Genomic DNA, 11,469 nt, shown 5'->3' with positions numbered 1-11,469 from the left:
AGTCTGGGCGGCTGCTGCGACAAGCAGCGCTGCCGGCCGGCCGGAAGAGAGGCCTCGGCGCGCGGCTGGGTACCCGTCTAGCCGCCGCGGCCGCCTGTCCGCACAACCGCTGCCCACGGCAGAGTCCCATCCCTCTTGACTGCATTGCGCTCGCCCGAAACTCGGCGCCTCGCTGCCGGCCGGGCAGCGCCAGACCTTCCACCCCATCCTGGATCCCTGTCTACACACAGCTGGGATGCTACGACGACCACTCCCATTATCCTGTATGGCTCAGGGCAGGCAACTTAGGGTTTCTGTACCAATCCTGATCCTGATGCCAATCCGAATCCTCAACCCTCAATCCCACAACCCTGAACCACCTTCGAACATCTTGTCGAGCGCCGTCTCCATCTGGGATGCACTCAGGATCTTCGAGGTCACGTTGGGCACGCCCGCCCCGCTGCCGCGCCGCCCGCCGCGGCCCAGCGCGCCGGAGCTGTCCGCGCCGTCAAAGGAGTCGCCGCTGAGCTGGCAGTTGGCCTGCGGTTGCAGGGTGGTCGGCGGGGCGGTTGTCGGCGGTGTGGATGATCGAGTAGCTGGGCTTTCTGATTAAGGGTGGGTGTTCCAGAAGCGCCGTCCTGAGGGCTGCTGCTCCAGTCACCACCCTGCAGGGCTAGGTGGTGACATAGCTGAGTTATAAAAATTGATTGCACAGATGTGAAGGGGGTGGTGGTCATCGGAGGGATGAAATAAGAGAAAATGAAAACAAATGAGGAAGGGGGTCGACTGGCTGCACGCGCGCACCCTGGACAGCCGGCGCGCCAGCTGGGGCACCACGCTGGGCTCCGGGCCGAAGCAGAAGATCTGCGGGCGCGGTTGGCGTCGCATTAGCAGCGGCGCCCCGCGTGACAGGGGCAAAAGAGGGGGCGCGAGGGGGTGCGCCGGGCCGGTACCAGGCATGCCGTGTCGGCGTCAGCGCTTTGCGGCAGGTCGCCACGGCAGGTGGGGGGCCTCTCATCGCTGCAGAGCGCGGGAGTCCGGAGAAATGTAGCTGCACTGCTGGCTTCGCGATTTGCAAGTACCCCCCACCGTGATGGGCATGGTGTAGACGCCCTTGCCGGTCCCAGTCATCATGCCTGGGGGGGAGGAGGGGGTAAGATCCTGTGATGCACCCCAGCCTCAGACCAGTGGGGAGGGGTGGGTGCCGCCCGCGCTGCCCGCGCCGCCTGCGCCGCTTGCGCTGCCAGCGGGGAAGCTGCCACCTCGCCGCACGCCCATCCCAGGGCCTCGTACTCCTGTCCACAGGACACAATCCCCACTTGCAGCTTGAGAACCTCCCGCCAAAGGCGTCCAAGATACACATGCAGCCTTCCTTGCCCGCTCACGCCCCAATTCCCTCGAAAACCAAACAGCGCCAGCCGAGCGCGCGTGAGTCGTCCGCAACCCCACCCCCTTGCACTCACCACCCCCTCAGGCGGCCCTCACCCTCAATCACCAGCCGCCCGCCGTCCATGAGCGCCGCAATCTCCGCCACCAGCTCCCGCCGCAGGTGGCCCACCTTCTCGCTGCGGATGTTCTCCACACGCACCGCGTTGGCGTCGTACGGGTTTGATGGCTCGCGCACAAACTTGACCATCTCGTTGCGGCCCACCGTGCCCTGGCGTGGGGAGATGGGACGTGGGGGTGTTGGGGGTCGGGGTGGTGCTGGGGCTGGCTAGGAGGTGGTGGTCCAACCACAGGGATGGGGCTGGCGCAGCCGCCGTGGCTGTCATGGCCAAGCCCGGTCGCTCCGTCCGATGGGCAAAGCCTTCGCTCCCTTCCGGCGCATGCAGCGTGGCCTTCCAAGGCGCGCTTTTGGCTGCCGGCGCCGCAAAGGCCCCTGCCAGGGTGCAGCTGCGGAGGGCAGCACGGGGCTCGCGCCCCGCAAACCTCGTAGTATCTGATGCCGACGATCTGGCTTTTGAACTGCCCGAGGTACTCAAGCTCGGCCTCGTGCTCCCTTTCGCCACCGCCCTCCTCGTCCTCATCGCTGCCGTCGATAACTAGGGGCACACCCGCTGGCGCTGGGGCCTGCGTTGATGTGGAAGCATGTCTGAGCACAGGAGAACTTGGCGGGAGAGGCGCCTCGGCCGAGGGGCAGAGCTCATGGGTGCTTGCCGCGCTCTGTCAAAAGCTGCAGCGACAGCAAGCACCACTGCCATATGGTAAGGGACGCATGTCAACAGGCCGGTGCCGAAGTGAGCACGTGTGTCGCGGCGCCGCCACACCTGCAGCGAGGCCCGCGCCACTGCTGCCATGATGGCAGATCAGTAAAGCTGTACGTGACTCCTGATGACGGGCTCGTTGGTCGTTTATCCGGACAACAGCTACGACTGCGAGATCAACGCCGAAAGCAGGTGGCAGCAAAGCAATCAAGATTACTCGTAATTCGAAGCAAAACGCGACAAGTTTCGTAGCAGGTAGATTCCGAATTTTCTAGTGACACCGTTGCAGCTGCGAGATCACTGTTTGCGGCTCTGAGCTCCTTGTTGAATACATATAAGTTCACACGCTTTGACTAGAACTTTTGTGGCTTGTGCCTGTACGTGGTAATACTGCTCCACGCGTGAGCGGCAAACCTCCACTCGAGCTCACACCTCTTGGCGCTGGCAAGGGACAATAGAAAAAGATGCGCCAGGCCGCACTCCTGGGCCTGGTGCTCGCCGTAGTGTTTGGCCGCGACGCGCTCAACGCGCTCCAGGCATATGGCGGCGCCGGCAGTGCATCGTCCGCACCCCTCAACGTCGACCGCGGGCTGAGCGCAGGTTTCAAGGTGATGTGATTCCAGGGCTGGGCAAACCCGGCGATCCTGGCGCGTGCGGTGCCACAGACGCTGGATGACCCACAGAGTGCCGCAGCAAAGCCGGCCTACATGCCCAGCGTCGGCCACGCCCACTCGCGCCTCCACCCTCCCAACAGGTGCACGTCGCCTACTGCACCTCTTGATCTTACAAGTGAGATTTTGATTGTTCACATCCTCACCAAAAGCTGCTTGTTCGCACATCTCGACAACCCATTCTACCCACTCACCCCTCCTCATCACACACGACCTATCTACTCACCGCACCCCCCCCCCCAAAACAGGGGCACCTTTGTACAGGTGAAGCAGCTGCTGCAGCAGCAGTTTCCCGGCATAGAGGTGCTCGGCTCGACCTACCCGCTCTCGGCGGGCAGGCAGGCGCTCAGCCAGGCGATCGGCGGCGCCCAGATGGCTGGCTTCGGCGGCGTCTTCTTCGGCGACAAGCTGTTTGAGGCGATCGGCGTTGCGCCGCCGCCGGACTGGTACGCGCGCGTGCAGCAGTCCAAGCCGCTGTGGGCGCTGGGCGTGTGGATGGTGGGCAACATGGCGCAGAGCTCGGCTAGCTCGACGGGCGCGTTTGAGATCTACTTCGATGGAAAGCTGGTGCGCAACCGCGCGGCCACGCGGGTTGCGCGCAGGCGGCGTCGCGGGCCGGCCGCCTGCGCCGCGTTCAGGGGCGGAGCTTTTGCCAGCAGGCCGGAGCCGCATCCAGCATGCTGATCCGTGCACCAGCAAGTTTCACGCCTCGCCGCGCCCCTCGCCGCCATCACTTCCGCTCACCCCCGGCACACACGCAAACACCCCGACGCCGCCAGGTGTTCTCCAAGCTGGCGGCCGGCCGCTTGCCCACCCAGGCGGAGTGGGGCGCGCTCGCCCAGAACATGAGCGCGGCCCTGGCGGCCTCGCCGCGCGCAGCGGAGCTGCAGGACCAAGCTGAGCTGGACCGCGCGGCGGCGCAGGCCAGGGCGGCGCTGGCGGCGTAGCGCCCGCGCCGCCGCCGCGGGCCGCTGCTCTGGGAGCCGTCGGATAGGGGCCGCGGGTCGGCCTGCAACCAGGCCCGAGGCTTGAGGCGAGGCGACTTGGGGTTCAGTGAGAGGATCGGGGCTTGCTGCCGCGCGGGCGCCGCCGCCCGCACTGTGACGGGCCGCCCACAAAGCCGCCGGCCCGCGGCCGGGGCGGCCCTGAAGGCTGGCGCGCGCGCCGAGAGAGCGCGCGCCGGCGTGGCGGCGGGGCCGTGCCGCCGCAGCAAGATGTACGACTCTCCGGCAGCGTTGTTAGTGAGCTTTTTTTGGATCTTGTCAGATGTTCTTCACGTCCCCCCCTGCATGACTTGTTGCAAGAGTCAGGTCAGGTTATTATTTTTCAAGCTCATATGGAGGGCTGTGCAACAGGCCAATGGTGCCGCTGAGACCCTCGCCCCTGCACTACAAGTCACTTCACTGGGGAGTCACTAAGTCTGGTTACAGCAGCAGTCGTGGGTTGAAGAGGCGGGCGTTGCGCCCGCAACTGCGCCTAGCTCAACTGTGTGGCGCTGCCACGCCCTTCTGGGGTGCTCGAGGGCGCGGGTGCGCGCACCCATGTTGCCAAGCTTGAAAAAGACTAATTGGGGAGCGCCGGGGCCAGCAAAATGGGGGCAACGTGCGCCAAAACGGCCCGCTCTCCGACCCCCACGACCACACGAGAGTGAGGGGTCTCAACGCGGGGTGGCACAGGCGCGGGGGCCGGGCGCCAGTGGTGAAACGTACACGGCACAGCAGGAAAATGTGGGCCAAGTCCGCGGTGAGGCGGCACATGGCTGAGACAGCAGGCGCTGCATTTTCATCGCAGGACAAAAGCAGGCGATTCGACCGCCTGAGCGGGGGCCCGGCGGAAGGCGCGCTGGAGCGCGCAAACCCCGCCGCCACCCTGCTGCTGCCGAGGGGGCGACAGGAGCGGCGCGCGCTCAGCGTCGCCGGGCGCCGGCCTTGCCCCCGCCACCGCCGCCGCGCCTGCCGCGGCCGCCCGAAACCTTGGGGTCGTCAAAGAGCAGCTCTGCCTCCCGTACCTTCACCACGCCACCATCAAAGTCGCCCCTGCCGCCACTGCCGCTGCGTCCGCCCCTGCCGCGCGGCCCGCCTGCCGCCGCCGCCGCTGCGCCCGCCGCCGCGGCCCCGCCCTCCGCCTGCTGCTCCGCCAGCCGCAGCGCCGCGGCGTCGACGCCCACGCCCAGCGCGCGCAGCAGCTCCGCGACATACAGCGGCCGCCTGTGGCGCGGCACCGCGCCCAGGTCGTGCGCCGACAGCCACCGCACCTCGTAGCCGTTGCGCTCGAGCACGGCCTGCTGCAGCGACGCGGCGCCGAGCTTCGTGCCGCCGTTGGATGTAAACTCGTGCTCGCCCGCCACCTGCAGCGCGACCCACCGCCCGCCGCCCGCGCGCAGCTGCAGGTCCACAACCAACAGCCCGTCCCTCGTCGCCACGTCAGCGTCGTGCCGCACGCCCAGCTGCTGCAGCAGCGCGCGCACCTCCGCGCCGAGCGCGCTGCGCCGGCCGCCGCTGCCGCCGCCGCAGCTCGGCCGCGCGGCGAGGCCGTCGCGCCACGCCGCGGCGAGGCCAGTTGCGGCCTCCGGCGGCATCTGGGCCGCCACCCCCTGCAGCCGGCCGGCGAGGAAGCCCTGGAACGCCATGCGCTTGGTGCTGGGCGCCAGCTGGCCGGCGGCGTGCGCACGCGGGACCCCCGATGATGTCAGCTCGTCGTACAGGTCGTTGTTGACTAATCCCGAAAGCCCAAGGCCGCGGTACAGGCTGCACGCCTCGAGCGGCGCCATCCGCGGCAGCAGCTCCCGTGCGCGCGGCAGCAGCGCCGCCGCCGCGTCGGCGTCCGGCGCGTGCCCGAACGTGCCCAGCGCGTGGAAGAGGCTGGCGGCGTCGGCGGGCGCGAGGGAAGACGCATGCCTTGCGCAGTAGCGCAGCAGCGGCGCCCAGTGCGGGCCGGGGTCGTGCCGGCAGCGCGCGCACGCCCACAGCGTGTTGAGGACCTCCTGCGGCTTGCACTCGTCCCCGAGCGCCGCGATGGCGCCCAGTGCGCCCTCCAGCAGCGCCGCGTCCACGGCGCCACCGTTGGCCTTGGCGAGCCCCCACACGCAGTTGGCCACACCCTGGCTCGTCATGCCGCGCAGCAGCGCGCCGCCGTCGGCGAGCAGCGCGCGCGTCGCCGCGGACGACAGCCCGCTGTGACGCAGCCCGAGGCTGCCGGCCGCCCACAGGACCGTGCTGACGCCGCGCGCGTCAAGGGCCCCGGTGTCGAGCAGCGACTGCGCGCGCGACAGCAGCAGCTGCGCGACGCCGTGCGCGGGGCGCGCGTGCTTGAGCAGCGCGAGCGCGTACAGCGCGCTGCAGACGTCGCGCGCGTTCAGCTCCGACGAGAGGCGCGCGAGCGCCGCGTCGGCGGCGGCCATGAGCGCCGGCGCCTTTGCCAGCGGCGCGCCCATCACCGCCGCCGAGTAGAGCGCGTTGACCACCTGGAACGCGTTCATGTCCGCAAACTGCCGCGCGAGCAGCTGCAGCGCCGCGACGAACGGCGGGCTGGCGAGGACCTGCGCGCGCTCGGCGGCCGGCAGGCGCTTGCTGAGCGCCGCGAGGCGGCCGAGGGCGGTGACCGTGTTGTGGGGGGTCATGCGGCCGATCTCATCTTCCAGTACGTCAAGCACGTCCTGGCAGCAGCGGCACTCCTTGAACTCGCTCGAGATCATCCTGCTCTCGTCCTCGGACTCGGAGCCGGCGGCGGCGGCGGAAGCGGCGCCCAGCTCGAGGGCGGGCGGCGCGTCCGAGGCGGCGAGCGCGGCGGCCGCCGCGGCGGCAGCAGCGCGGCCCGATGGGGACGGGGGGCCGTCCAGCTGTGTTGAGGGATGTGATTAGGGTGGCAAGGGCATGAGATGAGGGTGCCGGGCTGCCGGCAATGGGCCAATGCCTGGGAGTGTCGCACGCCACCCTGCCGCCGCTGAAGACGGCGGCCGCCCCGCGCCCCGTCCTCGCACCTGCAGTGACTGCGAAAGGGCTCTCAACCTCATTCTCGATTCGGAAGGGCTGCCCACGTCGAATGTAATGCACTCCGCGGCCCTCGCCCTGGCAGAAGGCGGCCTGTGGTGAGTGTGGTGTCCGCAGAGCGACGCAGGGCCGGGCGGCGACATATGCAGCGACTTATCCTCACCTGATACGTCTCCTGGGTGCGCATGCATTGGGTGCAAGCGGCGCTGGCAGGGCCGCTGCCTTTGCCAAGGAGAGGGCCTTTAGGCCCAGCGAAGATGGCAGCATGGCACTAGGTTCAATCAAAAAGGACTTGTATGATCAATGGGAGCGCACGCACGGACTCTTCTGCACTGCTGATGTGTGCTGTGGCAGGTGATGCCCGTGGGTCGTTGGTCAATACGCTTTTTAATGATACACACGTGCGCATGCAACTTCGGATATCTTGTAGGACGAGAAGAGGGAAGCCTTGTGTGGGCGCCTCGAATTCAATGCCCCACTCCGTAACCACACACCCGTGCGTTTTGGCAGAGGAAGGAGGCGCTTGCGACCTTGTTCGCCATCACACCACAAGTGCTATCACATCCTGCTTTTAGTGCCGCACGTCTGTGCCATCGAACGCACGGCCGCCCGCCACCTGCACCAACAGCAGAGCACACAGCACCCTGGGCCGCCACTAGGATGTCCGCAGCGGGCCGGTGCACGTCTCATCAGTGCCGTGCACATCTTGTTCCAATCATCCGAACACCTGCGCGACATCAACAGGTGCCGACAGGCACCCAGGCCGCCCACATTGCCCGCAGCTGCTGGGATCGCCCACCCCATTCAGTGGCGATGCACCAGCGGCAAAATCAGCGCGCACGCTCTGCGACGGCCGTGGCCGCTTCGTCGCAGCAGCAGCAATCCGGCGCGGGCCGCGGGCTCCTGCCGCCGGCCTGGCCGCGCGTGGCGCTGCGGCTGGCCCTCTGCGGCGCCACAGTGGGCACGCTGCTCGATGGCATTCACTCCGCTGTGGCGCTCCAGGTGCGTCCGAGCAGGTGCTCTCTACTTGACCCCTTGGCACTGTCATATCAAGTTTCGGGTCTAGGATTTCGTCTCCCTACATAGATGATACACAGGAGCCACTCTGTGTGATCACTGCGTCCCACGAAACACGCTCAACCTCGACACTCAGGTTTACGACCTGGGCCCCTTGCGCTTGGAGACGCCGCTCGGCGCACTCGATACGTCCCTGCTGGTGCCCCCGCTGCTGGCCACCTGGTGCGAGCGGGTCGCGTGCTTTCTGCAGGCACCAAGGGCCAGCGGGCTCGTCCCAAACTCGGCATGCAGCAGGCTCTGGACGTGGCGGGGGAGGGATGTTGGAGCACCTTGGTTGCTGACACACAAGTCGCTTGTCCCGCGGCGCCTCCTATTGATCCATGCTATGTTTCGAACCCATCTTGAGGTTTGCCAAACCACACCCTGCCTGCCACAGGTACGCCGTGATGGGCCTGCTCTTTATGGCCGCCGACAGCTGGGCCGCCAACAGCGGCGACGCCGCCACCGCTGCCGCCGCACGCGCCGCGGCCTCGGGCGGCGCAGCACGTGTCGCCGCCGGCTACGCCCTGCTGGCCGCCAACCTCGAGCTCTCGGCTGTTCTATATTCGCGCGGCGCCGGTTACGGCCAGATCCTGGTTGCCCTCGCGGTCACATGGGCGGCGAGCTGGTGGCTGCTCGACCGTACGAAGCAAGGCGCCGCGCTGGCCGTGCTGTGCGCGATGGGCGCGCCGGCGGCGGAGCTGCTGCTCATGTCGGCGTTCGGCACGTGGCACTACTCGCGGCCAGACGTGCTGGGGAGCTTCGTGTCTTTTGTGCCTTGCTGCTACGGCGGCTATGTGCCGCTGCTCGCGGCCTTCACTCGGTATCTCGCACAGGAGCCAGAGGGCGGCGGCGCACCGCAAGCCGGCGGTTAGCTTGGGCGGCTCGCTCGCCCTCCAGGCGTCCTGGTATGAACAGCAACGAGTATTTGGACGCGCACTTGTGATTGGTTTTGCCGCTTGATTGACAAATTTTGAACAGTGACGCAGTCATGTGGCAGTCACCCACCCCCCACTCAGCCATATGCAGCGCGTGGTGCGGCGCCTGCTTTCCAGCCCATCACTGCCCAGCTGATTGTTACATCGAGTGCAGTTTCTGAAGCTTTGCAACCGTGGCCTCACATCAAGGCGCCTCGCTTGCTGCAAAGGCCTGATATGGCAGCCCCAGGAGGGCCGCTCGCTGCCGGCGGGGCCCATGCAGGCGACCGGCTGCCTGTGCAATGCGTGTACCGAACCGGCGCTAAGATATGCAGCGGCATGTATGCGCCTCGCGCTCTGGCGCGGCGGCGCGCGCAGTAATCGATGGTGCTGCTTCTTCAACGTATGCGCGGGGTCCAACGGCTTGTTAGAGCCCCATTCGCGCCGAGATCTCAAAGGCAACAAGCAAATCGTGCAGATGCAAACTGAGCGGATACACCGCGCAGCCACAGTGGCCAGGTGGGGGCGCCCTGTCAGGTACGCCAATCCCCGTACTCTTGCCGGGCCCAACGATGACGCATACAAAAGCATCCATGAACACTTGGGGTGCCGGTAACCGCAGCTGCATCCATGCATGGCCCATGGCGCCGCGTGGGCGCGTATCGCCCATGACGAGCGAGGCCGGTCAGCATGCAGGGTCTCGTTTGACCCGTTAACATGCATTCGCGGGGGGCCATGCAAAATATGGCAAGGAGCAGCGCGGACGTGACCCCACGCGCAAGCCAGAAGGGGCCTGGCAGGCACGCACATTGTTGTTTTAGTTGCGCCCGCCCAGCGCAACGCTCCATCAGGCGGGATATGATATGTTGTATGTCGTATGGCGTTTCACTCAGATCATTTCAGAACACTGCGGCCCCCGGCTCTTTCGCAGCCTGGCCGCCAGCCGCTGGCCGGCGGGACGCCCTTGCATAAACGGCCTGAAGCCGCCAGGAGTCACGCTGCAGTGCAGTCTCATGCACAGTTGCGCATGCCCATGCCCATGCCCATGCCCGGGGTAATCCCTCGCACCCGATCCCAGCCTTGACGTGTCGCATACGACTTGCCGCTCAGATCACGAGCGCGTCGTCCAGCCGCTGGGGCTCAGGCTGAAGCCCGCACCCCTCTTCTTGGGCTTCTGCCCCTGCTCGGCGCCCGCCTCAGCGGCTGCGCCCTCTACTGTGCGTGGCGCGCCCTCCGCCGCCGCGGCGGGCGGCGCGCCCGCGACCCCGGCCTCCGCTGCCGCGACATCAGCCTCCGCGGCCGCGACGCCGGCCGCCGCCGTCGCGACCTCGGCCTGTGCGGCGGCCGCAACCTCGGGCTCCGAGGTGGACGGGCTGGCCCTGGCCTCTGCCTCAGCGGCGGCCTTGTCGGCGCGCTGGGCAGCCTCCTTCGCTGCCCTGAGCTTGTTCGCCGCATGCTCCTCGGCCTCCTGTGACGGTTCATGCACGCACAACAACAAAATCAGCACGGTCATGCCAGATGCGCGGCGCTTGCAGGTGGCGTTGACGATGCATGGACCTCGCAACCTCGGTGTGCAGAGGGGAGGGCTGTGGAGCAGAGAGCAGCGGAGCGCAAGCGTGCCGCACCTTGGCAGCCCTGAGGGCGCGCTCCTCAGCCGCTTTCGCCGCCTGCGCCAGCTTGTCGGCCTCCTTGGCCGCCTGCAGGCGGCGATGGAGAATAGGTGATGGGGTGCGTGAGAAGTGGACCCCACAACCACAGCAGAAAAGCTGGCAGCAATTTTGAGCATGCGCCAAGTCAGCAGGTTCCGGCCGTGCCAGCGAGGGCCAATGCTAGTCCGGGAGAGGGCAAGGGGTGTGGGCGCTGTAAACGGCTGCACGCGCCAAGCTAGATTGCACGTGGGCAGCACCCCCTGTGTCCCTTGCAATCGTACCTTCTCAGCTGCAGCCCTGGCCTTGGCCGCGGCGGCTTCTTCAGCTGCCTTGGCCTTGTAGGCCGCCTTCTCCGCCTCCTTGGCGGCCTGCAAGAATGAAAAGATGAAAGAGGGGAGGGAGCACAATGCTGTGACATGCCAAGCCCACCAAGCTTGCGTGGGGGTGGATGCTGTCGTCGCCAGCAGAGAGCGTTGCTGCTTCACGGAGCGCCCTGCGAGCCCGCCTCTCTCGTGAAAAACCAAAGCGACTCAGCCCGCAGTGCGGCGTCCCCCCACCTTCTCCTCCGCCAGCTTGGCCTTGGCAGCCGCGGCCTCCGCGTTCGCCCTCGCCTTGGCCGCCGCCTTCTCGTCGCCCGCCTTGGCCTGCGCCGCCGCCTTGTCCTCGGCGGCCCTGGCCTTGGCAGCTGCGGCAGCTGCCGCGGCCGCGGCAGCCGCTGCCGCGGGCGCCGACCTGCTGACCGTTGCGCTGAGGTCGATCACCTTGCCGGAGGCCGCGCTCTTCTGAGACTTGATGTCGGCGGCGGCTGGCGAGTCCCCCTTCTCGGCCGCGTCCGCCGACTTGACGGCGCGGGCCTCCAGCTCGCCGTTGGCGGCGCGGCGCTTCCTGATGACGACAAAGAGGGCGAGGGCCACGACCGCGGCGACCGCCAGCAGCGCGCCGATCACGATGCCGGCGATGGCGCCGGCGGGCAGACCCTGCCTCGCGCCGCCCGCGGCGCCGCC

The 11,469-nt window shown here is 67.6% G+C and overlaps 5 protein-coding genes across 5 annotated transcripts in view; 2 read left to right on the top strand and 3 right to left on the bottom strand.

Annotated features, from left to right (window-relative positions):
• Window positions 1-336: 336 nt before the first annotated feature.
• Window positions 337-2,276, bottom strand: MNEG_8938 (Helicase-like transcription factor; the record flags this gene model as incomplete). Its single annotated transcript, XM_014042594.1, has 6 exons — window positions 337-519; window positions 784-843; window positions 1,069-1,115; window positions 1,465-1,636; window positions 1,909-2,049; window positions 2,247-2,276. The coding sequence occupies 6 exons, from the start codon at window positions 2,274-2,276 to the stop codon at window positions 337-339; spliced, it is 633 nt and encodes a 210-aa protein (XP_013898048.1).
• Window positions 2,277-2,647: 371 nt separating this feature from the next.
• On the top strand, window positions 2,648-3,801 carry MNEG_8937 (SelT-like protein Flags: Precursor; the record flags this gene model as incomplete). Its single annotated transcript, XM_014042593.1, has 3 exons — window positions 2,648-2,796; window positions 3,103-3,421; window positions 3,634-3,801. 3 exons carry the CDS (start codon window positions 2,648-2,650, stop codon window positions 3,799-3,801), a joined length of 636 nt encoding a protein of 211 aa, XP_013898047.1.
• A 959-nt stretch (window positions 3,802-4,760) lies between these two features.
• On the bottom strand, window positions 4,761-7,030 carry MNEG_8936 (hypothetical protein; the record flags this gene model as incomplete). The annotated part of the gene is made up of 2 exons (XM_014042592.1): window positions 4,761-6,692; window positions 7,007-7,030. The coding sequence occupies 2 exons, from the start codon at window positions 7,028-7,030 to the stop codon at window positions 4,761-4,763; spliced, it is 1,956 nt and encodes a 651-aa protein (XP_013898046.1).
• A 626-nt stretch (window positions 7,031-7,656) lies between these two features.
• Window positions 7,657-8,774, top strand: MNEG_8935 (hypothetical protein; the record flags this gene model as incomplete). The annotated part of the gene is made up of 3 exons (XM_014042591.1): window positions 7,657-7,845; window positions 7,997-8,082; window positions 8,297-8,774. 3 exons carry the CDS (start codon window positions 7,657-7,659, stop codon window positions 8,772-8,774), a joined length of 753 nt encoding a protein of 250 aa, XP_013898045.1.
• A 1,153-nt stretch (window positions 8,775-9,927) lies between these two features.
• The window catches only part of MNEG_8934 (hypothetical protein), a gene marked incomplete at both ends in the record, with an annotated part of 2,375 nt that continues 833 nt past the window's right edge, over window positions 9,928-11,469 (bottom strand). The window contains 4 exons of the mRNA XM_014042590.1: window positions 9,928-10,284; window positions 10,442-10,513; window positions 10,747-10,833; window positions 11,023-11,350. Of these exons, the coding sequence (XP_013898044.1) occupies window positions 9,928-10,284; window positions 10,442-10,513; window positions 10,747-10,833; window positions 11,023-11,350 (844 nt within the window). The remainder of the gene's footprint in view (window positions 10,285-10,441; window positions 10,514-10,746; window positions 10,834-11,022; window positions 11,351-11,469) is intronic.

This window comes from Monoraphidium neglectum, assembly GCF_000611645.1.
Source record: "Monoraphidium neglectum strain SAG 48.87 unplaced genomic scaffold scaffold01762, whole genome shotgun sequence".
Lineage (NCBI taxonomy): Eukaryota > Viridiplantae > Chlorophyta > Chlorophyceae > Sphaeropleales > Selenastraceae > Monoraphidium > Monoraphidium neglectum.
Note: the sequence above shows the minus strand (reverse complement) of the source record. Positions and strands in the feature narration are given on the sequence as shown.